General features: G+C 39.2%; 1 protein-coding gene across 3 annotated transcripts in view; it reads left to right on the top strand.

Annotated features, from left to right (window-relative positions):
- Nucleotides 1-22,992, top strand: part of LOC126457025 (gastrula zinc finger protein XlCGF7.1-like) — a 127,169-nt gene extending 104,177 nt beyond the window's left edge. The window contains exons 5-6 of one of the 3 annotated variants that reach the window (XM_050093001.1): nt 4,320-4,547; nt 21,484-22,992. In XM_050093001.1, the coding sequence (XP_049948958.1) occupies nt 4,320-4,547; nt 21,484-22,048 (793 nt within the window). In that variant the 3' untranslated portion in view covers nt 22,049-22,992. Of the gene's footprint in view, nt 1-4,319; nt 4,548-10,244; nt 10,982-12,634; nt 12,684-21,483 lie in introns of those variants that run through there. The other 2 variants (XM_050093003.1, XM_050093002.1) reach the window with 2 other exon arrangements.
- The last annotated feature ends 2,371 nt before the right edge of the window (nt 22,993-25,363 follow it).

The raw sequence follows: 25,363 nt of genomic DNA, 5'->3' as shown, positions 1-25,363 counted from the left end.
TGCGATTTCTCGTTGCCGGTAGTGTGAACCAATACACTTCTGGCACCTTTCTCCTCAACTGTGTTACTGTATGGCACGTTGAAGTAAACAGGAGTCTCATCAGTGTTTCCAATTTAAGAGGTAAGTAATTCTTTCTCAGTCTTATAATGTCTCGCTGATACTCGAACTGCCCCAGATACAATGTTGGAAGACATTGAGCAAGGGATGTTCAATGTCACAGCACAAGTCCATTGCATTGCGTCATCCTTGTACACCACCCAGAGCTGGCTTTAAATTGGACACCATGCTCGTGGCAACTCATGTGCCTTATTTTGTATATTGTGGGAGACTGCCATTCCTTCTTTAGGTTTCTTGGGCACAGATATCATTAATTCCATTTCAGTATTTTCAAAATATTTACTGTGTAGGCTACTGAAAGCTTATGTAGTTGACTTTGCATTTTTCAGAAAACATTTGTCCTTTTGCCACCTCGTATTGGCTTCTGTGACTTTATACCTCCTCATGGCCACACAATTGTTTATTGCTTCTGGATGCCAAACAATCATGATTTTGAAGTGTATGTCCCATTGAAAAATTTGGTGTTGAATCACATTGTTCCACACTACAATCCATTCCACATTTTACTACACAGTTTAGAAGTGGGATCTCCAAAGTCAAAAAACAACTGACAAAAAAAAATTGTCGCAGCAAACCCTTCCTGCTATCATACAACAATCCTTGAAGCATGCGCATTAGCTCATGGTTAAAGCAGAGTGTAGACTTAGAGAGGTTCTAATTGGTAAAGAAAAGGAAAACTCCACATCATATGCTGTGAATGCAAGACAAGCCCCAACTTCTGGGCATAGAATTATGGGAAAAAAGATCATCTGTGATTTGGAAATATATGGTATTCTTAGAACATGCGACCAAATGATGCAGTATAGTTACATGGCATGAAACTCGTATTTGGGAGGACGGCAGTTTCATCCTCATCTATCTAACCACATTTAGATTTCTGCAGTTATCTTAAATTAATAATCCCTTGAGGAAGAAATGACTGATTTCCTTGTCTATCTTTTCCCAATCAGAGCTTGTGCTCCAACTCAATTTACCGCCATATCATCAGTGTGTTAAATCCTGATCTTTCTTCTTTCTTTTTATAAAGCTTGAGCCCTTAGTGATGAGCAAGAGTTCCGAGCCAACTGCTCGGTTGGGAGGGTTTGGCAGGTTTCACTACCTGACTTGCCCAAGTTGTAAGCTTATTAGGCAACCCAATGGCCACTAAGTCCCCAGTGACCTGCAAGGACTGTCATTTGACAAGGATGAAGCTCAACATCTCTGGCACATATGTGGAACTGCAATGAGTGACATCAGATAGATAATAAGCTGCAGATTGCTATCTGTTTATGCAATCCGATCTAATTGTTCGGTCTCCCCTCTTTTCTACCATTTTTGAACCAGTGGTCAGAACTAGTATTTTATTGCACCAACAGTGGGAAGATGTTCCAGTCCATTCAAACTTCTCGCTCCTCCCATTCTCTTTTGCTCCCAGAGCTCATTAGATATCACCAGGGCATTTAAAAATACCATAGGTACTCTCCATCCATTCCCAGAACTCAGATATTTTACATTATATGAGCACTGTCTGAGCTTAGTTTTGTTTGGAGAAGGCTACCTTTTAATTGCATCCTACAACATCTTTTCTCACTTGAAATCAAGTGTAAGAAGAAAGCAATGCAGCAGACTGTCCATGACTCCAAAAAATTTTGGAGATGGCCGAGTATCTAGAAATGAACAGAAGTAGGCCTGTAAAGGTTGCTGTATCAGGGAATGTTCAGGAGAATTTTGTGGCTACCTTGCTTAAAGCAGATCTTGCACAAGACATATGTAATATTATGTCAATAATAAGCAGAATTAAGTTGACATTCCTAATATTACTGTAAAAATAAAATGTGGATGAATAAATAAGTAATCAAACGATAGCTTTTGTAAATAGATTTTGATGAAGACATACTGTTGAAAACTGTATCCACTATTTTTGCTGTAGAAATAACAACATACTTTAAAGTATGTGAAAATTAACTCATTTTGCACAATTTAATGCTGTAAGAAAGGATGTCTTCATTTTTAAAAAATTGGCTTCACACACTTGGATCATTCAGGAATCTGATTAAGCAGTTAATTTTATAATTATTATCTCTATTTATTTTTCAACTGTTTATTCTTGAAGGAAAAATTATCAACACTGCCCTGTAGAAAATCTCCTTATTACAACAATTGTTACTTCTCTCATCTGTTGTCAGTGTCAGGTACACCATTTGCTCTCTCAGTCCTTGCCCAAGTTCACAGAATTCTACATTATAGAACTCTTGCACATTATAGAACTCTTGCACATTATAGAACTCTTGCACATTATAGAACTCTTGCACATTATAGAACTCTTGCACATTATAGAACTCTTGCACATTATAGAACTCTTGCAGCGGTGAAACTTGTTGCAAAATTTTATCACAGCTGAATTCTTCAATATGCCTTTGAAAGTAGAAAGAAATCTCTAGAAGTGCGCTTTTATCAATTCACCGCTCCTACAACAGTGTCCAAAGCCCTTTGTTTGCACACCTTGACAAGTGAAGTTCATATCTGTTTCCAAATGAAAAGCACTTCTCACAAAAGACATGTTGTGTTAGTGCTAGCTTGTAACATTTTATTGAGATTATCTCAAGGCAGAATGATTGTTTGACCTTAATTTTCGGGTTGGTTGATTGTACTACCCAGTAATCCCACCTATACCACTAGGTTTATTTTTAATATAGTTAACAGGAAAATGGTCAGAAGACCACATACCTGAGCACACCTAAGAACTGGCAATTGTCAGCAGTGCTGACCTCAGAGTGTGTGGGTTTCCTTGCATGTATGCAACCAGTACAGGAAGGGAAAGGGCAGTTTATTAAATGGGAAGTGCTTAGTAACAAATTGACCATATATACATGAGTGTATATGAACATGACATCTATTTATTTATTTATTTATTTATTCATTCATTCATTCATTATATGTAGAGGGTGTTTCACAATTCCTATTAGAGGCTTCACAAGCTGTAGAGTTGACTTAGGTAAATCTCCCACTTCACAGTATGCACACAGCAGGGATAATGAGCTGTGTACTCTACAGGGGGTGCTCCACATGGAGACCGTGCAGTTCATCCCAAAAGGTGTATCAGCAACACCTACTTTCATTCGCACAATCCTCAGACCCTGGTGTGAGTCCATGAGTCAACCCTCTTTGTTGTGAACATACCAGTTTCTTGCAGTTGTTATTGCAGTCAGCTGAAAATTGCATGTGATGGATTAAGATGATCCAGGGAACATTCTAAATATGTGTGTTATGCAGCTCTACCATTACACACCATACCTGAAGCGGGAGATTTGAAAGTAATCCTATCTTTAGACTTATTTTATATGGTACATTTCTGGACTTTGGTTCCTTATCAAAACTTTATCTACTGACACCCATGTACAACTCTTAAGAAGCCTCTAATACAGAGCAAGGTGGCACAGTGGTTAACACACTAGATTTGGATTTGGGGGGACAACGGTTCAAACCCACATCCAGCCACCCTGATTTAGGTTTTCCATGAATTCCCTAAATCGCTTCAGGCAAATGCCAAGACGGTTTCTTTGAAAGGGCACAGCTAACTTCCTTCTCCATCTTTCCCTAATCCAATGGGATCGATGACCTCACTGTTTGGTCCCTACCCCCAAATCAATAAGCCAAGCCTCTAATAGGAAATGTTAAATGTTAATCTTCCTCCAACGTATCCCTCTCTCTTCCCAGATGAAGCAACTATTCATTCCAAATGGTAGATAGTCTCTCTCTCCCCCCTTCACTTTAATATATGTCTGTTAGCAATACTATACATTTTGTCTCCTAAAGGTAAAAACTGGCCAGCAGTTGTCTCTCGTAATTTATTAGTTCATGCTTAACACCCACTAACAAAATATTTTAATAGATCCACATCCAGTTGCCACCAATACTCACATTCATGTATACAAAGTTCACTATTAATAAAAATATCTATAAGAAGGAGAACTGAATAGAAGTGATCAAAATAATTTTTGTTGTTTGGTTTTAATTTGAACAGCAGATGATGATTATTTGCAATACATTTGTAAAAATATATTATTACTTTGCTTCTTTCTTGTAATTATATATTCACATTTAAAATTCAGTAAAATCCAGCCATTAAATCCTTCATAATTAAAACAGACTGATAACAGTTTTCTCTGTATTATTTTGGTTCATGACCTGTATGTGTTCATGATAACCTGTTCTTCTTTCAGATGCTGTGATTGCGATAAGACATATATGTCAGCAACAGGCCTAAGTAGACATCGTGCTACGGTTCACTTACAAAAATTTCCACATACTTGTATCACATGTGGGCAAGCCTTTACACAGAAATCATCCTTGTTGCGTCACCAAAAAGTACACACTAAAGTACGTCCATTCCAGTGTGGATATTGTGTTGCAGCCTTCAAAGATAAATGGCATCTTACACAGCATGAAAGGTATGTACTTCTTTGCACAACCGTACCTACCATCCAAGCAAAGTGACACTGTGGTAAGACCGTGGGTGTGCATTCCTGAGAATAGCAGTACATATTGCTGTTCAGCCATCCAGATTGTTTTCCACAGTCTTCATAAATTGCTTAAAGCAAATATGTTGGAATGGTTCATTTGTAAAGCACACAATACTTGTCCCCCACCTAATAACCTCATCTTCGACTAGACACTAAACCCTAACCTTGCTTTCTGTGGACCTACCACTTTCTCTCAAATGGCTGTTCTTCAATGTAGTTACATTAACTGACATTAAACTGAAAATGATTAATATTGTGAATAGTTATGACTCAGTTGGGGCGTATTTTTCATAAAGTCTTAAGATTAAGACTGATTTCATAGTTTTTGGGACGTGATCTTCAACTTGTTTCCTTGACACATTTTATCTTCAACAATAGTAATATGGTTATTGTTTCTGAAAATACATTTCAGTAAACCATCATTACCTGCAATCTGTTTAGAGACTGTCAACTTTAACATCCAGTATTCTGTTGTGTAGAACCTGGAAGAAAATACCAGGGTCTTGGGTAATGGTTCCATCATAAAAATAATTTGCACCCACCAGTGCTGTGGCCAGTGGCCATGGTAGCAAGAGACAGTGGTCCTATGCGCGTGCGCGCGCGTGCGTGCGTGCGTGCGTGCGTGCGTGTGTGTGTTTGTGTGTTTTTGTGTGTGTGTGTGTGTGTGTGTGTGTGTGTGTGTGTGTGTGTGTGTGTGTGTGTTTCAGATTAAGGCCTTCTGGCTGGAAGCTTACATGTTTAGTAGTCTTTTTGTTGTGCCCATCTATGACTCAACATCTGCCCCATATGGTGAGGAGTAATCTACCCTTTCTGTAACATTGTTCATGCCACTTCTGTCTTATAAATAAACTTTTACCTATTTTATAAAATATTGTTTACATGTTTACAAAATTGAACTTATAATTAAAAGTTGTTTCTGATAAAAGATTGGGTAGAGTATTGAGTTTTACCATAAGTAGAAATAAGTTTACCATTTACAGACTTGTGATAAAAATACATTCTCAGTTAGAAAATTAATAACTCACATTTTGCCAACAATTGCACCAGAATAATCCTGAATTACATGTTAATTACATAATTATTTTTATTACTGAGGTTCACAGCACTATTTCATGTTAATAACATTACTTACACTCATCATTATCACAATAAATAGTAATAAGCTTTGGTGACAAGCTGCTAACTAGCTATACTCACAGCTTTGTATCACCTTCTACACTAATCACAGGGATCACATTTTAAACCTGTCTGTTACATTACAACCTGTTAATCCTGTTTGGTACAGGCCCCACATACATGAGCAGTATTCTAGTCTAACTCACTTACGTGCATTGTGAGCAAGCTCATTTGTAGGCTGATTGCACGTCCCTAGCATTCTGTCAATGATCTGACATCTTCCAACTGCTTTACTACAACTGAGCTTGCATGATCAATCTATTTCATATCCCTACTAAGTGTTACACCCAGGTATTAGTATGAGATAACAGATTCCAATGGTAACTTATTTATATTGTAGTCTTAGGGTACTGTGTTTATTCATCCTGTGAAGAATAAACTTTTACGTTTTTGAACATTTAAAACAAAATGTCAGTTTATGCACCACTTTGATTTCTTATCAAGATCTGACTGAATACCTAATACAGCTTTTTTTAGACAGTACTTCATTATGCATAATTACATCAACTACAAGAAGTCTGAACTTACTATTAATGTTGTCTGCAAGGTCGTTAACATAAAACATGGACAGCAAGGGGTTCTAGCACACTATCTTGGTTCACACTTGTCAATGACTCCAACCAAGACAACATGTTGTGTCCTTCATATCAAGAAATCATCAGTCCACTGACAGATTGTGCTTCATACCCCATCTAATCGTGATTTTCTGTAAGTAATGTACATGTCATACTGATTTAAATGATTTTGGGAGAAGTACTGTATCTGCCTGATAGCCTTGACCCATGGCTTTCAGTGCCAGACTGCCTTGATCCATCGCTTTCAGGATGTCATGGGAAAAGTTGTTTTCACACAATCAGTGTTTTAGGGAGTGTTGAGGAGGTCACTCTGTTTGAAATACCTTATTATGTTTGTGCTCAGAACATATTCTGAGATTCTACAAGAAGTTGCTGTTGGGGATGTTGCACAACAGTTCTGTGGGTCATTTCTGCTGCCCTTCTTGTAGGTAGGAGTGACCTGTGCTTTCTTCCAACCATGGCACACTGTTTTTTTGTTTCAAAAAATCTATAGTATTTGCTTCATTCAAATATACAAGTTTCTGAGGCGAGCAGTATTTTGGAGAGAGGAAACAGCAAACTCAAGAAAACTGCTGCTTTCATTTTAGCATTTAATTCATTAGTTGTGCCAGAGTGTGTAAGGATTTAGTTTATTTATCCCATTGTGGTTCTACTTTCCCAATCTGATATCTAATTGCCCTAGATTTGGCCGAACTGTGCAGAGAACGTGAAATCCTGTAGAATGTCAGCAGAAAATGTTCTCGAACAATAGCTGTATCCACTACATTGATTTTTTTCCCAAGCTATCTCAGAGACACTGTCAAAGAGTCACTGTATTTAAACAATAGAAAATCCAGGATAGAATGTAACAATACCAGAGAAGGAAAGTTGCTACTCATCATACAGCGGAGATGCTGAGTCGCGATAGGCACAATAAAAAGATTCACACAATTAAAGCTTTCGGCCATTAAGGCCTTTGTCAGCAGCACACACACACACACACACACACACACACACACACACACACACACACACACACACACACACACGGGGTAAGGAGGAGGCTGGGGTGGGGAGGGATAGTATGGTGGGAGGGGTGGACAGTCAAGTGTTGCAGTTTAGACGGAGGGCAGGAGAGAAGGTGCGGAGGGGGAGGGGGTAAGTAGTGGAAAGGAGAGAAAATAAAAGACTGGGTGTGGTGGTGAAATGACGGCTGCGTAGTGCTGGAATGGGAACAGGGAGGGGGATGGATGGGTGAGGACAGTGACTAACGTTAGACTGCAGATGTGTGTGCAAGTTGCGTTATGTGAGTGTGTGTGTATGTGTGTCTACTGCTGACAAAGGCCTTAATGGCCGAAAGCTTTAATTGTGTGAATCTTTTTATTGTGCCTATCGCGACTCAGCTCCGCTGTAGGGTGAGTAGCAACTTTCCTTCACTGGTATAGTCACTGTATTTATCTGCACCTATAATGAAGCGCAATTTAGTTTCAGGTATTGTAACAGCAATATAGTTATATAGAAACTAAAATTATGTCATTTACACCAGTTCATAGAAGGCAAAGATGATTATTATTATATTGCCTAGCAAGCTAAAAAAATATTTAATATTGTATTATCAGATAGAGATTACCATTAAAGATCCTTGGAGACAAATTGATTCAAAGTAAATCTTTAAAAATAATTTTGGGTCACTGTTCATTATCTAGCAAAATGTTTTGTGGTGTGTTTGTTGCATATGAACGTTAGATAACATACTGTAGTATTAGCAATGTTTTTTCAAAAAATATTGAACCAGAACAAATACTGTCCCTAGTGATGCTTTGATATCACTGTGCTGAGAATCTGTACAGAAAGGACAATGTAAGTGATGCAATAGCAAGTGTGGACTGGCTTAACTGTTTATGAAGTGTACCACTTTACTCCTTATACAATCATATTGAGGTTCTTTGTACCTGCCAGCATGTGGTAACATCAAACAAGGATCTGAGAAAACTCATTGTGGCATTACACTGCCCTCGGAGAATTTAATGCAGATCATACACTGTAGGCCTCAACTTGCACATGCCTCAAGGGATCATATCTGTGTGTGAGCATACATCCAAAACATTTGTTTATTCCAAATTCTGTTTGTTTGACACAGTTCAGCACTGCTTCTGAGTTGTTTTTCTACTTTGAACAGGAGTAAAGTGCTGCAGTGATTGAGCACCATGTTCACTTTCAAGAGGAGTTGGGTTCCTGTCCCCTTCCAGCCATCCAGATTTAGATTTCCAATGGCTCTCATTTAAGGCTAATTTTCTGGGTATCTTTGCCTTAGGCTAAATTTACACTGCCCACGATGCGATGCCGAGCCGAGCGATGAAGCACTGAAATCGCGTGACAATGGGCAGGCTTGGTTTAACAGTGGCAACAGAGCGGTGCCCATTTAGACTACATGCTGGGCCGAGCGATGTGATGTGATGCGGTGCGATACGATGACTCCGCTGTAGTCGCAATCGAGTTTGCGTTTCGCGCGAGTGTTTGGAGCGATTCCTCGTTTGTGCTTGCATCTGGAGTAATTGCTTGCTTGCGATGGACGTCGAAAGACTAATTAACAATGTGCGTGAACGCCCCGTGTTGTGGGACCAGAAAAATAAATATTACCACAATAGTGATTTTGTTCGTCAAGCATGAAATGAAATAGCTGAAGATTGTGGAACAGACAGTAAGTACAAAAAAGTAAAATAAATAGCTACAAGACTCCAAGAAACAAGTAACACAAACAACTTCGTTTATTTTCTAATTTTAATTGTGTATCGATATTATTACAGTATTTTGATAATGAAATGACGTTCATAATAGTTACAGTATTTGACAATTTCGACATGAAATATATTTGCATTAATGACTGTTGATATAGTTTTTGACGGCCTCTCTGAGACTCCTCGCTCTTCTTGAAGCACTACTGTTTGCTCTGTCATTTTGGAAGCATGCTGCTAAAGCACTGTGTTCTGTTATGTCCTGGTCAATAGACAATTGAAGGGAAATGTCAGGCCCACCTTTATCCATTATTATATTGTGCAAGACACAGATGCACTGATTAATAATGTCTGCATGTTCTACACAAGTTTCAATTTCCTTTCGGAGAAGACGCCATTTGCTGGCCATAATTCCGAAAGTGCGTTTCACCACCGTTCTAGCCCTCGATAGCCTCCTGTTAAATAACCTCACTTCCTCAGTTTGTGACAGTCCAGGGAAAGGGTGCATGAAGTTTTCCGGTAGTGGAAAGGCTTCATCTCCAACCAACACTAATGGGGCTTTTACTGAAGTACCTGGTAGCTCTTTCGGTGGAGGCCAGTTTTGAGTTTCGTTCAAAATATTATTGTACAGGTTACTTGCTCTAAATATGCCACCATCTGATTGCTTTCCATAGCCGCCAATGTCAACTGCTATTAATCTGCAGTTAGCATCGGCTACAGCTAGTAAAGTAAGCGAAAAATATTTTTTGTAATTGTAATACATTGTCCCAGAATGAGGGGGACATTTAACCCGAACATGCTTACCTTCAATGGCCCCCACACAATTCAGAAAATTACAGTTGGCATACATGTGTTTTGCAGCGGTTTGAAGCAGTGGTATCGTAGGAGAAGGCAGGTGTACAGGGCTCAGAATCTCACATATTGTGGCGCACGTTTCATGCACACATTGTGCGACTGTAGTTAGACCCATCCGAAATGACTGTGACAGTGCATGGAAAGACACCCCAACCGACAAATATCTGAAAAAGGATGAAATGAGCGTAATTGAAGGATGTGTAGGATCTCCGTAGGATTTGCAGTTAATGTGCTAAGGACAAAAAATGTATTAAGTATACAGTGTACTTAATTATTTACGCATACTTTCACATCTATATTTTCAGGCGAGATACTGAAGAATAAATGGAAGAACCTACGTGATACTTTCCGCTCCGAACTCAAAAAAACCTCGTGCTGAACGTTCAGGAGATGAAGGTGGCATGCCGCCTATCCAATCAAATTGGCCGTGGTACGAGCTAATGACCTTCCTGACTGACATAATGACGCCACGGAAGACGAAGACTAATGTTCATCACAGTAAAAGAACAGCATCGCAACACGACGACGTACCATTTTCACCAGCTCTTACAAAGAGAGAGAGTGTTTCACCTGATGAAACCAACCAAGCTAGGTCTTCAAGACTGTCTGTAAGTTCAGAGGGTAGCGTTTCGTTGCCTCCTCCCTCACCCACCCTACACACAAACCAAAACAAGAGATCCAAGAAATCGACAAACTCTGAGTTGTTAAATATAGAGAAGCAAAAGTTGAAGCTAACTGCGCAACAAATGTTGAAATCAGAAACGCAAGATGACAGCTATCATTTTGTAGTGAGTTTGCTGCCAGCAATGCGAAAACTATGACCAGCAGCTCAGTTGAGAGCCAGGATAAAAAATCAGCAGGTTCTTTAGGAAGAATTGGAACAATCAACCACTTCCACTGCACATTCGTTGATGTCACCCTATGCACCTGAAAATCCAGTTGAAATCGTAATTGCTGGAAATCCGCAAAATAAAATAGTCATTTTTGAAATTCAACCTGATGACATTGTTATATCAAGCCACCAAGATTCTGAAAACTTTGATACTTGAACTGTGATGTATTTTGCTTCTCATTGTCAACTACGTCAACATTTATTAAAAGAAAGTTTGAATCTATCACAATTTGTAAATTTTTCATAATAAAATGATTGCTGTAAACTTAATATTGTGTACTTACCTGATGATGATCATAACTTTTTCTTCAGTGGTAATAGCCATTCTGAAATTTGTGTTTTGCTTCTCTAATCTAACAGACGACACTATATAATCAAATGTGTCTGTATTCATTCTGAAATAATTCCAAAATTTATCCTCATCTTTTCTCAAGTCACTGTACAAATGATGAAATTCTCCTAAAGCCCTCCTCTCCTTGTTGATTTCATGCACCCATTCACGACTGCGCTGAATTCTCAGAGCACTGGTTTCTAATAAAAAAGAATTTACTGGGTCGAGGAAAAACGACATCGTGCCGAGACTGCTCAGTTGCTGGCCAGATCGCGTGCAATGTGAACGCTCCATTGCATTGCATCGCTTTGGCCATTATGCCTCATATCGCGTCACAGGCAGTATAAACGTACACTTACACAATTTCCTGCTGTGTCTCTAATGACCACATTGTTGAAGATACAGTTAGCTGTGATCTTCCTTTTCTACATCTACACACTTGGGTGGTGTAGTAAGTCTGGTAAATTTCCATGGAAGGCTGGAATGTTTTTGTTGCACCTTCATGGTTGGTGAGCTTGATTATTCCAAAGACCAAATAAAGAATCCAACAATGTTCAGTGTACAGTTCATTGTTGACAACCATCTGAATTGGTCACTGTGTCTCCTGCAATTGAAAATGGTGAAAACAATTTTATGCTGTTATTAAACATTTTCATTTGAAGGGTTAGACAGCCACACATATCAAAACAGATTTGGACAAAGTTCATGCAGACTCAGCACCATCATTGAAGACCACTTACTTATGGATTAATGAATTTAAATGTGTTCAGACGAGCACTGAAGACGAAGCATGTTCCGGTCATTGAGTTGAGGTCACCACAAAGTAAACTATTGACAGAATCCTTAATATGGTAATGCGAGACCACCAAATAAAACTTCTGAGACTGTAAGCATATCAACTGAATGAGTGCATAACATTCTGCCTGGAAAATTAACTTTGAAGAAACTGTGTATAAAGTGGGAACCACTATTGCTCACAGTCGACCAAAAGGACGCCTGGCACAACATTTCAACACAATGTATAGTGATGTTTAATCAAATTCCGCAAGACTTTTCATGCTGATTGGGGGCCTTTGATGAAACCTGGATCCATCATTACACGCTAGAATTAAAATGACAGTCAAAGCAACAGACAGTGCACAGAAGAAAGCAAAGGTCGTTTTCTCAGTTGGCAAGGTGCTGGCCACTGTTTTTTTTTTTTGGGGGGGGGGGGGGGATTCCTAAGGAGTAATTCTCTTGGATTACTTGGAAAAAGACAGGAACATAAATGAACCCTATTATGCTTCATTGTTGGATTTTGAAATTTTCATGGCAAAAGTGCATGAATTTGGCTTTAAATTGGTTCCTCATCCACCCTATTCCCTGACTTATCCCCAAATGACTGCATTTCCCACACTTGACACTTTAGCTTGCTGGTAAGAAATGTTCATCAAATGAGGAAATGGTAGTTGCAATCAATGATTATTTTGCAGAATTTGACGGAACCTATTTCCCTTATGGAATGAAAAAGCTGGAGGATTGCTGAATCTTTTGTACATCCTTTAAAGGAAACTATTGAGAAGTAAGGTGAGTTGTTTATGAAAAAACAAAACAAACATGGTGCATTATGGAGGGTATGTTGTACCTCTGCTAAGTACACAAAATGTACATTGTGGCAATAGAATAACTCTGCAGTGAGCCACAAATGCTAGTTCTCTAAATTTTCTCAATACTGTTTCATGAAAAGAATGGCGTCTTCACTCCAGGGAGCATTGACCTATCAATATGTGGAGGTTTCAGTCACTCTTGTTACTAATTTCTGACCGAAGTTCATCTGCCAGTATACCACCTGAAGAACTGAAGAGCAAGTCAATTAGTATTTAAACCAACAGTTATGTGCTGGTCTTCAAACTCAAATGGCATCGAAGAGTTGTTAACATAATCCACTAAGCAACTGATTCAGGTACAGCCAAGCATTAGACATCTTGAGGAACACTTTGTGGCATTATGGAATAAAAAATGGTAATCTCATATTGGGCAGATTGCTGATGGTATGAGAGTCTTTATGAACAGACCTTCTTCAGAAAACGTATGGGAATAATGAGTCATTCCAAGAGCTCAACAGTTTTTGCATCGCTGAAGCAGGTAAATCATCTCAGTTTGTTCTGAAAATGCCATTTAATTAAATTATGTTTAAACAGGCACTGAAGAAGACACCCCAAACAGTGGCACACCATTTCTAAACTCTTATCTCTAATGATTAGCGACAAGATCGTGTGTTTTAACTTTGAGGAAGGACCATTGTATTTAAGTCCAGGAACACTAAAGAATTTAAAACCCTCCTCTCCACAAGGAATTTGAAATGATTTGATTTAATGATACTTTCGCAGGATTGTACAGTAGTATGTTGAAAAATCTGTGTACAATGTCGGGAAAACCTCCACATTTCTTTCAGTAAGGTTTGCTCCCATCAAGGGTAACCAGACTGATAGTGGGAGGTCTGTTTGTCCCACATACTAAAACCTGCTAAGAATGTTACTGTCCCCAGAAGTTACCATAGCATTGCCATAATGAGTTGAATGGAAAAATTTTCACCTGATGATAAACTGCTGCTCAAGATGGACTATTACTGGGAGCTTACATGCTCCCATTGTGGCTTCATGACATCTAAATCTATGTTTGATAATGTAATCATATGAAAAGTGGTCAGTTAGTATACTTTCTTATAAAAGCATCCTCTGATATGAATTTTCTTATGATCTAAGGAAAGTATTCATAATCACTTGGTAATGTACCATTTTACAGCCAACTCCATGAGTGACAGTTGTAAGGACACTTATTGTGACAGTTGTAAGGACACTTATTGTGACAGTTGTAAGGACACTTATTGTGACAGTTGTAAGGACACTTATTGTGACAGTTGTAAGGACACTTATTGTGACAGTTGTAAGGACACTTATTGTGACAGTTGTAAGGACACTTATTGTGACAGTTGTAAGGACACTTATTGTTTTACTACGGTCTTTCCAAATTCAGCAGTACATTTAATTTGTGTATCATTCTCCGACCATTTGTCCCTGGAGTGTGTTTTAACACTTTGTTAACAAACCTCTTAAAAGGTTGTGTGTGTGTGTGTGTGTGTGTGTGTGTGTGTGTGTGTGTGTGTGTGTGTGTGTGTTTCTTTGTTTTGACATTCCTGAAGTACCCTGTCAGTAATTTTGTAGATGAGTTTTTCAAAGTTGCTCTTGGTTCCTTTACATCATCTTATGGTTCCCAATTTCTGATATACCCAATGGAGACTCTGACTTTAGCACTGGTTTCTGGACTCATTGGTTTCAGGGCTTGCTGGAAAAGCATTTTTTTTTTTTTTTTTTCATTTTTCTGGTTCTTGGCAATTATACATTTGTTATGCACACCGTTGCATCAACGCGTTAAGCTATTCTTTGCTTGATAATTAAATTGCTCAAGAGAAAAGTGGTGTTGGTGTTGCTTTTGAAGAGTCTGCTATAGATGATTCTAGGTATTTCATAGTGTTCAAGAAGAAATTTCGAAGAGTTGAGGTAATGAATGTTGAAGGGCGAGGAATGTACGGGGTTTTGCAAAACTTCTTGCCAAAGGGATTTCCAGCTGCCAAGAAAGTTGAAAAAACATTACTATGTTTCCTGTACTGAATTGTTTTATGATTGTCTGGTCAGTGCAACATAGTAAGTTCAATGATAAGTTCAACAAGGAAACCTTACAGCGTGGTGCGCTCCAATTTTCTCCACACTTAAAGAATTCAAAGGTTAGTGCTTGCACATAAATTTCCCAAATCACTACAATGCAATACTCAAACAAATGCAAAAGAGAAAATAAAGAAAAAATGGCCGTTGAAGATTACAAGAGTTCTGAAAGCTGTTTAGTGTAAAGATTTCGATCACATTCAGGAAACTGCTGTTGGCTGAAGGTGTAGCATGTAAGCATCCATGTATAATGCCCTTGGCTCAAAACCCACTTGTAGCAAGTTGTTTCCTTGTTTAACTTTTATTTAAAGTCTTTATCTATTGTGAAATGAGAATATTAATTAGCAAATGAAAAATCATAATTTTTGATGGAAATGAAATCTCTTTATTTTTAAATACAAATTGCATAACAGTAAACTAAAATTTGATACAGACATGCAAAATTCCTTATTATTGCATGAAATAATTGTATACATCAAATGCACTGTTCAGCCTCAAGATGATAAGAAAAGGTATTTTAATTTCTGTTCAGTGTTTTGCATTCGTGTAGCGTATTTTAATTTGTATTGAATATTTTCATGTGATTAGTACAGCGGAGTTGGTATGTGATGTGGCTGTTTTCATAAGTGGCCTTGCCTCTGGTGATATAGGATAAATCTGTAGGACTGGAGCATGAAGTGCTGGGGAGTCAGGGTTGGCCAGGTCTTGCACCTGATTCATCCAACCCTGTGGTAAAGGGTTGGGAGTGAGAGTGGTGTAGGGAGGGACCACAGTGTTGTGCAGGTTGGGTTGGCAACAGAATGGCACTTTAGGAGGAGTGAGGAAGAACTTGGGTAGGATGTCCTTCATTCCTGGGCATGATAAATAATCAGAGCCTTGGTGAACGATATGGTTCAGTTGTCCCAGTCTAGGTGATACTGGGTGGTGAGGAGGGTGCCCCTTTGTGGCTTTTTTATGTTGGTGGAAATTCAGAGGTGTGTGAGGAGATGGCATGGGGAAATCTGTTTGTGGTTTAAGTTTGGAGAGTACTGCTTGTTGTGAAGGCCTTCATGCGTATAGCACATTGGGCAAGGGAATTCTCATTGCAGATACACTGTCTGTGGGTATCTAGGCTGTATGGAAGTAATTTTTTGGTGTTCACGCAATAACAGCTGTCAAAATGTGACTACTGTTAATGGTTAGTGGGTTTAAAATGGACATAGTTATGGATGGAGCCATCAGAGAGATGGAGGTCAATGTCCAGGAAGGTGGCACATCGGATTGAAGAGGACCAACATTTTCATCCAATTGCCTGAAACCTAGCCTCTTACATTGAAGATACAACCACTTCCTCTGCCCAGTCTCCACCATCTCCACTCCTTTACCTCCAGAATTCCTAGTTGTCACTGTTGATGCCACCTCCGTATACAAAGACCACATGTCCATTCCAAGTGGAGTGGCACAGTGGCTAGCACACTGAACCCCTGTTCAGGAGGATGTTGTTTCAAATCCCCATCCAACTATCCAGGCTTAGGTTTTCCATAAATTGCTGTAGGTAATGCTCAGGATGCCTCCTTTGAATGCGCACTGCCAATTTCCTTCCACATCATTTCCTAATCTGAGCTTGTGCTCCATCTGATGATCTCATTGTCAATGGGACATTGAATTTTAATCTTCTCTCTTCACGTCCCCATGACCATGCCACTGTTGATAACTACCTTTCCCAATGTCCTACAGACTCCAAACCCATTACCTCATTCCTCCATACATCTTATGAACTACGTCGTCACACAAAATTACTACTTCTTTGAGGGAAATGTACATAAAAAAATCAGTGGCTCAACCATGAGTGCCTGCATGGCACCTCCCTATGCCAGTCTTTTTATGGGCCGTCTATAAGAAACCTTCCTAGTCTCACAAAATCCCAAATCGCTTATCTGGTTCAGGTTCATTGATGATATCTTCACGATGTGGACTCAAGGTCAAGAAATCCTACCCAGATTCTTCAACAACCTTAAAACCTACTCTCCCTTTCACTTCACCTGGTCCTCCTCAACCCAAAATTGCCACTGTGCTGGATGTTCACCACCTCTCCGATGCTTCCAGCCACACCTCTATCCTGTCCATATTAAACCCACTATCCATCAAAGTATCATCATTTCAACAATTGTCACCCGCTCTGCACCAAACAATTGCTCCCATACAGCCTGTCCACCTGTGGACAGAGTATTTGCAATGATGAGAATTTCGTAGTCCAAAATGCTGAAGGTCTCACAAATGCCTTCACAGACAAGCACTACTAACCCCCAAACCTAGTCTGTAAACAAACTTCCTGTGGCCATATCCTCATCCCTAATCATCCCTCCAGCACCAAGAATTGATTAGAAAGGAGTGTCCCCCCACCCCATATCACCCTGGACTACTAGAACAACTGAACCCTGTCTTTATCCAGGGCTCTGATTATCTATCATGCCTCCTGGAATGGAGGGACATCAAACCAAAGATCCTCTCCACCCTTCTGAAAGTGGTATTCAGTCATCTACCCAACATAAACATAATTCCAGATGATTTTTACTAGCTTCAAACAGAAGTGACTTACTTTGATCTACCTGTGTGCTTAGTAGTTTAATTGGTAAATTTCTTTGTGTGTGCGTGTGCGCCTGCATTCGTGCGTGTGTGTGCTTCAGTCACATGGCTTGAGGCTGTTGCAAATGGGCATGCCTGGGGGAGGGGGATATTGGGATCCAAGTGAGACCCAGCACCTCTCACATGTCCTCCATTTGGTGCATGACTGTGTCTACCCCAGTTGCAGTCTACACTGAGGCTCAGCCATCACCCGTGGTTGAGTAGGACAACGTTCCCATGTGCAGCAGGCAGCAAAAGACTTTCCCGTGGACTGATCAAAAGGCCAACCAATTTCATCTGACAAACATGTTCCAGGTGCCATCTGTGACTATAAAGATCTTGGGCCAGATGCAGTCACCTATCCTATTTCAGAGAAAGTCTCTCGGCCTGCAACATCCAAGCCGTCATAGAAGTGCTATTCCTGGTAGTTGGGATCTTCAATGGTAGGCTCACTAGAGGCCCTCTAGGAATACAGCTGGCAAGGAGGGAAGCAAGTTCAGTGTGCATATGAGAGGGAGTCATCTCGGATGAGGAATGGGTCCTTTCGGATGCCATAAATAGCGGAGTTAGCAGCCAACTCCAGGTGTTGGCTCATGTTCATACTAATGATATTTGTCACTTTGAATCAGAAGAATTTCTCTCTGATTTCAGGTGTCTACCTCAAATAGTAAAGACAGCCAGTCTTGCTTGTGATATGAAGGCAGAACGCACCATCAGTAGCATCATCAAAATGACCTATAGTGCACCTATGGTACATAGCTAAGTGGAGGGTCTGAACCACAGGCTTTGATTGTTCTGCAACTGTGTACAGGATTGGTTTTCCAATTTGTCATTCAGGGTGTTTTAATATTTCGTGCCACAAATCATCATCTTCTTCTTCTTCTTCTTCTTCTTCTTCTTCATCATCATTATCTTCATCTATACCAAAAATAAATATCAGGTTACCCTCCATTCAGAGTCTGTTGCATGCAGCGACCGTTATTTTGATTTGTAAATAATAGATTTCAGCTAGCAACTAGCCATTCTCAGTGCACTATCCTTTTTTGGTCAATGCATGTAATGCATGTTGGTCTGGCTTTGTACACAGTTCATGGAACACTATCCCCCCCATGAACTGTGTACAAAGCCAGACCAACAGGCATTACATGCATTGACCAAAAAAGGATAGTGCATTGAGAATGGCTAGTTGCTAGCCGAAATCTAGATCTGCCAATAAAAATTCCAAAGGATGACTTGTAGCTGAAATCTGTTATTTACAAATTAAAAATAAATATGTAAAACTGTTGTCTGTGTGTTTGTCCTTCAACAGGCAAATCTCCAAAACTTCTAGATGAAGTTTCATGGGGTTTTCGTTGGTAACTTTAGCATAGTTTGAGGCAGTGAATAGGCCTTAGCTCATTTAGAATTGGATTGTATGTACTTATGTTCGTTCCACATCTCCTCCAAAACCATTGGACCAACTTCAACCGAACATCGTACATACATCACCTACTATCTGCAAAGAATCGCTGTGGGGCTAAGAACAACCTATCTATGAGAGGGGTAAGGGTGAAGGTGAAAAACAAGTGAAGGCCGCAACATGCGAAGACCCAGACTTGCAATAAATTTTACACATAATTTCAAATATTTATGACACTTTCTCACGCTGACTTCCGCTATGTAATGATGAAAGGGTAAAAAACATTGGTCACTTACAACATTTTTTCTGTTTACACAGTAAAGTTGTTGCATCTGGCATGACATTTTAATTACCTGTATACAACTAACTGTATTATGTAGATAGTGTGTCACAGTGCATTTTGCAGACAGTGTTCACATGTAGTACTGAATATATGTGCAAAGTTATGTTATTGTACAACTCATATTTCAGGAGATTGACATCTTAAACACTGAGATGTGTGAAAAACTGTTGCATTGTGGATGACATTTCAGTTTATTACTTCTTTGATACTAATTCTATTCACAACACACTTAGCACATGGTATACACATATGCCACTGAATGTACCTACAAAATTATATCGCTGTACAGCACGGAGAGAGGGGGAGCGGGAGATGGATAGAGAAAGGGAAGAGGAGGAGATGGGCAGGATGAGGGCAGAAGAGGAGATGGACATGGAAAGGAAAGAGGAGGAGATGGACAGAGATGGGGTGGCAGGAGGAGCTGGACAGAGGGGGGGGGGGGGCAGGAGGAGTTGGACAGAGAGCGGTGGCAGGAGGGATGGACACCAGGAAAGGGGGGGGGGGCAGAAGGAGATTGATAGAGAGAGGGCGATGTAGGGAGAGGTGGCCACTGAGAGGGGCAGTGAAAGAGGAGGTGGTCAGAGATAGGAGAATGATGAAGCGGAGATCAACTAATAAAAGGGAAATAAATGTATACCGAGACAACACTGGGTACTCAGCTAGTTATAAATTTTATGAAATGTTATACTTCAAAAGTGTAATCAGTGTTACAGGAGAGAGAAATTGAATAGTGAGAAAACATTGAACCACAATGAAATACCATCCACTAATTGTATGTACAGATATTTGGCATTTAATCTTAACAGCTGAATTGCCCCCTCTGTTTATTGATTGGATAGCCACTGAATTGCTATTTATTTATTTAATGGGATAATAATAATTATTAAAAGGTGGCAATTTTGTTTAAGCATTGATTTTACTCTTTCAATTGTTGCGAGTCAGTGATAGTGCAATGCTGCTCGCTTTGGAGAATACACATTTTATAAGAATTATTTGGTCCAGGAAACACTTTTGCGATCACGGTTGCGATTTAGACAGTATTCGCGTAATTGTACTGATTAAAAGTTATCGTTTCCGAAAGACGCAGGTTCGATTAAAGCTGTGTGCACTTTTGCGCGTATAATGATAATATTCATAACACGTTGCATAACAAAAAGAAACATGCGAATCACAACTGTGACCAAACGAAGAAAATATATGCTAACATAAATGTTCTTCACTGTTATTCAGGACAGGCTCAGATTAGACCTTGCAATTTTTAGTTATAGTTCTGAAAAAGAGAAATTTGTTAACATCGAGTATAGATTTAAGTGTCAGGAAGTCGTTTCTGAAAGTATTTGTATGGAGTGTAGCCATGTATGGAAGTGAAACATGGACGATAACTAGTTTGGACAAGAAGAGAATAGAAGCTTTCGAAATGTGGTGCTACAGAACAATGCTGAAGATAAGGTGGGTAGATCACGTAACTAATGAGGAGGTATTGAATAGGATTGGGGAGAAGAGAAGTTTGTGGCACAACTTGACTAGAAGAAGGGATCGGTTGGTAGGACATGTTCTGAGGCATCAAGGGATCACCAATTTAGTATTGGAGGGCAGCGTGGAGGGTAAAAATCGTAGAGGGAGACCGAGAGATGAATACACTAAACAGATTCAGAAGGATGTAGGTTGCAGTAGGTACTGGGAGATGAAGAAGCTTGCACAGGATAGAGTAGCATGGAGAGCTGCATCAAACCAGTCTCAGGACTGAAGACCACAACAACAACAGGAAATGACAAGACGTTACACTTGGGAGATACTTGGTTTGAATAACTTGTATTTACCTTCTCTCTCTCTCCTTATTACAGCCTTTATACCTTCACATCGATTAAGGAACTTTTCCTTTCTACTGACCAGTACGAGAACAAAATTCAGACTCAACAAAATGTCTTACATCGAATTATTACATGCTTAACCCTTAACAATCATATATAGTTTCGTAGTACAAACAATGCTAATTTATTCCATGCGCTAGAAAGTCTTTGATACACTGAACACAAAAATGAAAGTAATAAAATTATAATTACATTTTTTAATATCATGAATACTTCTTTAAATCATGAAAATAAGGTTTGACATCGTCGTAATATTACTTTTCATCGTTGTAGCACTACACAGCACAGTTGACATTGCATCTTTTGCTCAGTGTTTTGTAAATGCCTGTGTACCATTATGATCAACCATTTTTAAGTAGCATTTTTTTGTGATTTGTCACATTAGGAAATATTTCTGTTTCAGGATACACGCTGGTGCTGAGCCGTATGTATGTAGCATTTGTGATAAATCATTCAGACTTAAGACTGTACTAAGGGAACATATTCATGAAGAACATGGTCCTTCCGAAAGAAAGTGTCCTGAATGCAGTCATACTTGCAAGACATTTGATGCACTTGCTTCTCACTGGAAACAAAAACATGCCTCTGGGTGGGTCCATAAGAATTCTAGCGAAGGTCATAGTTCAGTGCATAATAATGAAGAAATTCCCAGTTTATCCATAGAATGGAGAAATAAACATGCCATTAAGTGGGCAAATCCAAAAACTCGCATAAAACGGGAAAGAATCAATATTGCTCTATTAGAAGCGTTCGCAGATTTATCATCACTTACAGAATATGAGGATAGAGTGAACAGTGACAGTGAAGAATTAGCTGTGTGTAATAACAAATGTATTTCACAAATGGGATCACTTTCTCAAGATATCCCTGGAAATTACTCTTCTTTGGATTTATCATCTTTGGCCAGCAGATCAGATGAGGAACTGCATGTGGCTTCAACAGATACGGTGAAAGTAGAAATAAATTAAAAGGAGACTGTGCATGTTTCTGGTGGGCACTGTAAAACGTAAAACATGGACACTCGTGCATGTTTCTGGTGGGCACTCTAAAATGAAAAACATGGATGCACCAAAGGCAAAGAAAAATATGGTACTTAAACAGAATGAATTAGATAACATGTCAAGTATTCCTGAAGTATCCAGCGTGAGATACAACACAAGTGAAAAAAAAAATTAACTGGGAAAAGAGCCATGAACATGGAAAATAAAACTGTTTCAGAAGAATATACAAATCATCAGCAAAAAAAGAAAAAGAAAGGGGAACATAGCACAGGCTTGGAGAAGTTGAAGTCTGCCATTCTCACGAAAGTACTGCATGAGACACTCATTAACAGCTTGCCTACAGAATAAAATAATATTGCACAACTGCACAGAAACTAGTGAAAAAGCACCATTAAGAGAGGAATAAACACAATAACAACTGATAGGTACTGGAAAAGTAGCAATATGGATGCAAAGTATCAAGAAATAAAAGAATTACCAACTGGTTCAAATAAACTTGGACTTATGTGAAGCACATTACTGTATAAATTACTTTATCTTCTTATGATTAAGAGAGGAGAGGGTAGTGAAACAGGTCCCTTTTGAAAGTCAAACTGTGACAAAGAATATGTACCTGACTCAAAATAACAAAGTTTTTGGCAGTTAGTTGGTTATGGGACACCTACCATAGCAACAACCACTCAGAAAATGAGCTTGGTCATGCCTTCCATTCTGTTGACTGCTGTTGTATTGCTCTGCTAAGCAGAAGTGAAGAGAAAAGTGATAAGACTATTGCCATCCTCCTGAAAAAACAATGTACTGCACATTAACCAGCAGTGTGTGATTGTGTCTGGAATGAAAGGCCTAGCTATTAATACCGCAGACATGCAGCAGACATATTGTGTGCTCGGACAAATGTTAACCCTTTTGCAGGTGCTTCTTTTTTTTTTTTTTTTCCTGTTAGAATTGTGATCAGCTGACTATATTTATTTTTTGATAATTTTATTTTTGTGATTTAGGACCAAAAACTATGGTGGTCCATATATCATTATAGCACCTTTGAGGTGTTAAAACAGTGGTTGCAAATGGATTTTCCTTTTGTGAGCTGTTATGTGTTGCAATTACATGTAAAAAATAATAAACAGTTTTTCTGTTTTTATGTTTTCTTTTACTTTATTTAAAAAGTTTACTTTCTGCAATATGAATAGAAACAATAATGGTATGAGCTGATACAAGTCACAATAATGTATATTGCAGAAGTGGAGATTGTTGTAGCAGTTTTCATACATTTGGTGCAGTGTACTACCACAAGACATCAGGCATAAACAGAGATGGTAAGACATATTCCCAAAAGCTTTGGGAAACCCATAAGGTGGTGGTAAGTATGCTTCCGAAGGACCACAAACGACAGACTAATTTTGTGGTAAGTATACAGAAACTGCTTTGGTGGTAACCATACTTCCCAAGAACCACTAGAACAATGTTGTTTGGTGGGATATATACTTTCCACAATCCTGAAGGCTATATTTCACAACAAACAGAAACTACAGCTGGTGCAGCAGAGTGCCACTAGATGCCAGGAGTGTACAGAAGTGGTAACACATATTCCCTTAAACACTGTGAAGAAATACATTTAGTGGGAACTATATCCCCGACATCCAGCGAAAGGATTAATTGACACAGACCCCTCCCGTGCTTGACTGCCAATCACAGTGCTATTTTGATTGAGGCATAACTAATGATGTTATGACTATGTGCTATCCCTTCATCTACGAAAGTTTGAAATAACAACAATATTATTACAAAATGGATAGCCTGCTACTTGCCATAAAGAGGAGACACAACAGGCACAACAAAAGGACTGCTATACATTTAAGCCTTTTTGGCTTCTTCTGAAGTAGAAAAACATGGTGTACAGCAATCTATAAATTTTCAGAATAATGTTATTGCATCCTGGGCTTTCCATTACTTGATACAGTTTGACAGTGTATTGGTAATTTTGTGAGTATCCTCAGGTTCACATCATTTGCAAAGGAGTATGGTAAAGAAAGGAAAATTCTTTCCTTGGGTCACAATCTAATATTGTCTTAAAATTCAGTTACTGATTTTCTCCATCGTCCAGACAACCAGCAATGCTATTGAAGTAGGCAATCAACAAAATTAGTGAATTGCTGTGTTCTGCATTAGCAGTTATACTTAAAATTAATAGTTTCCAGTATTAATAAGCCATATAATTATTTCCCAGGTAATCTGATTGTAAACTTTTCATCAATAAAGAGCTTGTATTTCTTTCCTGCCCTTGAAACACAAAGTTATTCTTTTATAAATACTCAAAATCTGAGTTTTTATAAAGTCAAAGATATACTTCTGACTCCTGTCACTTACCAGAATTAAACACCCTTTTCATATGCATCTAACAAGTTGGTTAAAATTTCATGAGACACACAAGTGGAATAATCTTCTTCTTGGATATACATATCTTATGTTTCATAAGACACTTTTGCTTGTTTTATTATGATCAATGTTTAGCCACAATAACAGAAATATTGTGAAAAGGGTATACACAGGGTGTTTCAAAAATGACCGGTATATTTGAAACGGCAATAAAAACTAAATGAGCAGCAATAGAAATACACCGTTTGTTGCAATATGCCTGGGACAACAGTACATTTTCAGGCAGACAAACTTTCGAAATTACAGTAGTTACAATTTTCAACAACAGATGGCGCTGCGGTCTGGGAAACTCTATAGTACGATATTTTCCACATATCCACCATGCGTAGCAATAATATGGCGTAGTCTCTGAATGAAATTACCCGAAACCTTTGACAACGTGTCTGGCGGAATGGCTTCACATGCAGATGAGATGTACTGCTTCAGCTGTTCAATTGTTTCTGGATTCTGGCGGTACACCTGGTCTTTCAAGTGTCCCCACAGAAAGAAGTCACAGGGGTTCATGTCTGGCGAATAGGGAGGCCAATCCACGCCGCCTCCTGTATGTTTCGGATAGCCCAAAGCAATCACACGATCATCGAAATATTCATTCAGGAAATTAAAGACGTCGGCCGTGCGATGTGGCCGGGCACCATCTTGCATAAACCACGAGGTGTTCGCAGTGTCGTCTAAGGCAGTTTGTACCGCCACAAATTCACGAAGAATGTCCAGATAGCGTGATGCAGTAATCGTTTCGGATCTGAAAAATGGGCCAATGATTCCTTTGGAAGAGATGGCGGCCCAGACCAGTACTTTTTGAGGATGCAGGGACGATGGGACTGCAACATGGGGCTTTTCGGTTCCCCATAT

Source organism: Schistocerca serialis, chromosome 2, assembly GCF_023864345.2.
Source record: "Schistocerca serialis cubense isolate TAMUIC-IGC-003099 chromosome 2, iqSchSeri2.2, whole genome shotgun sequence".
In the NCBI taxonomy this organism is placed as follows: domain Eukaryota; kingdom Metazoa; phylum Arthropoda; class Insecta; order Orthoptera; family Acrididae; genus Schistocerca; species Schistocerca serialis.
This window is presented reverse-complemented; position numbering and strand designations above follow the sequence as displayed.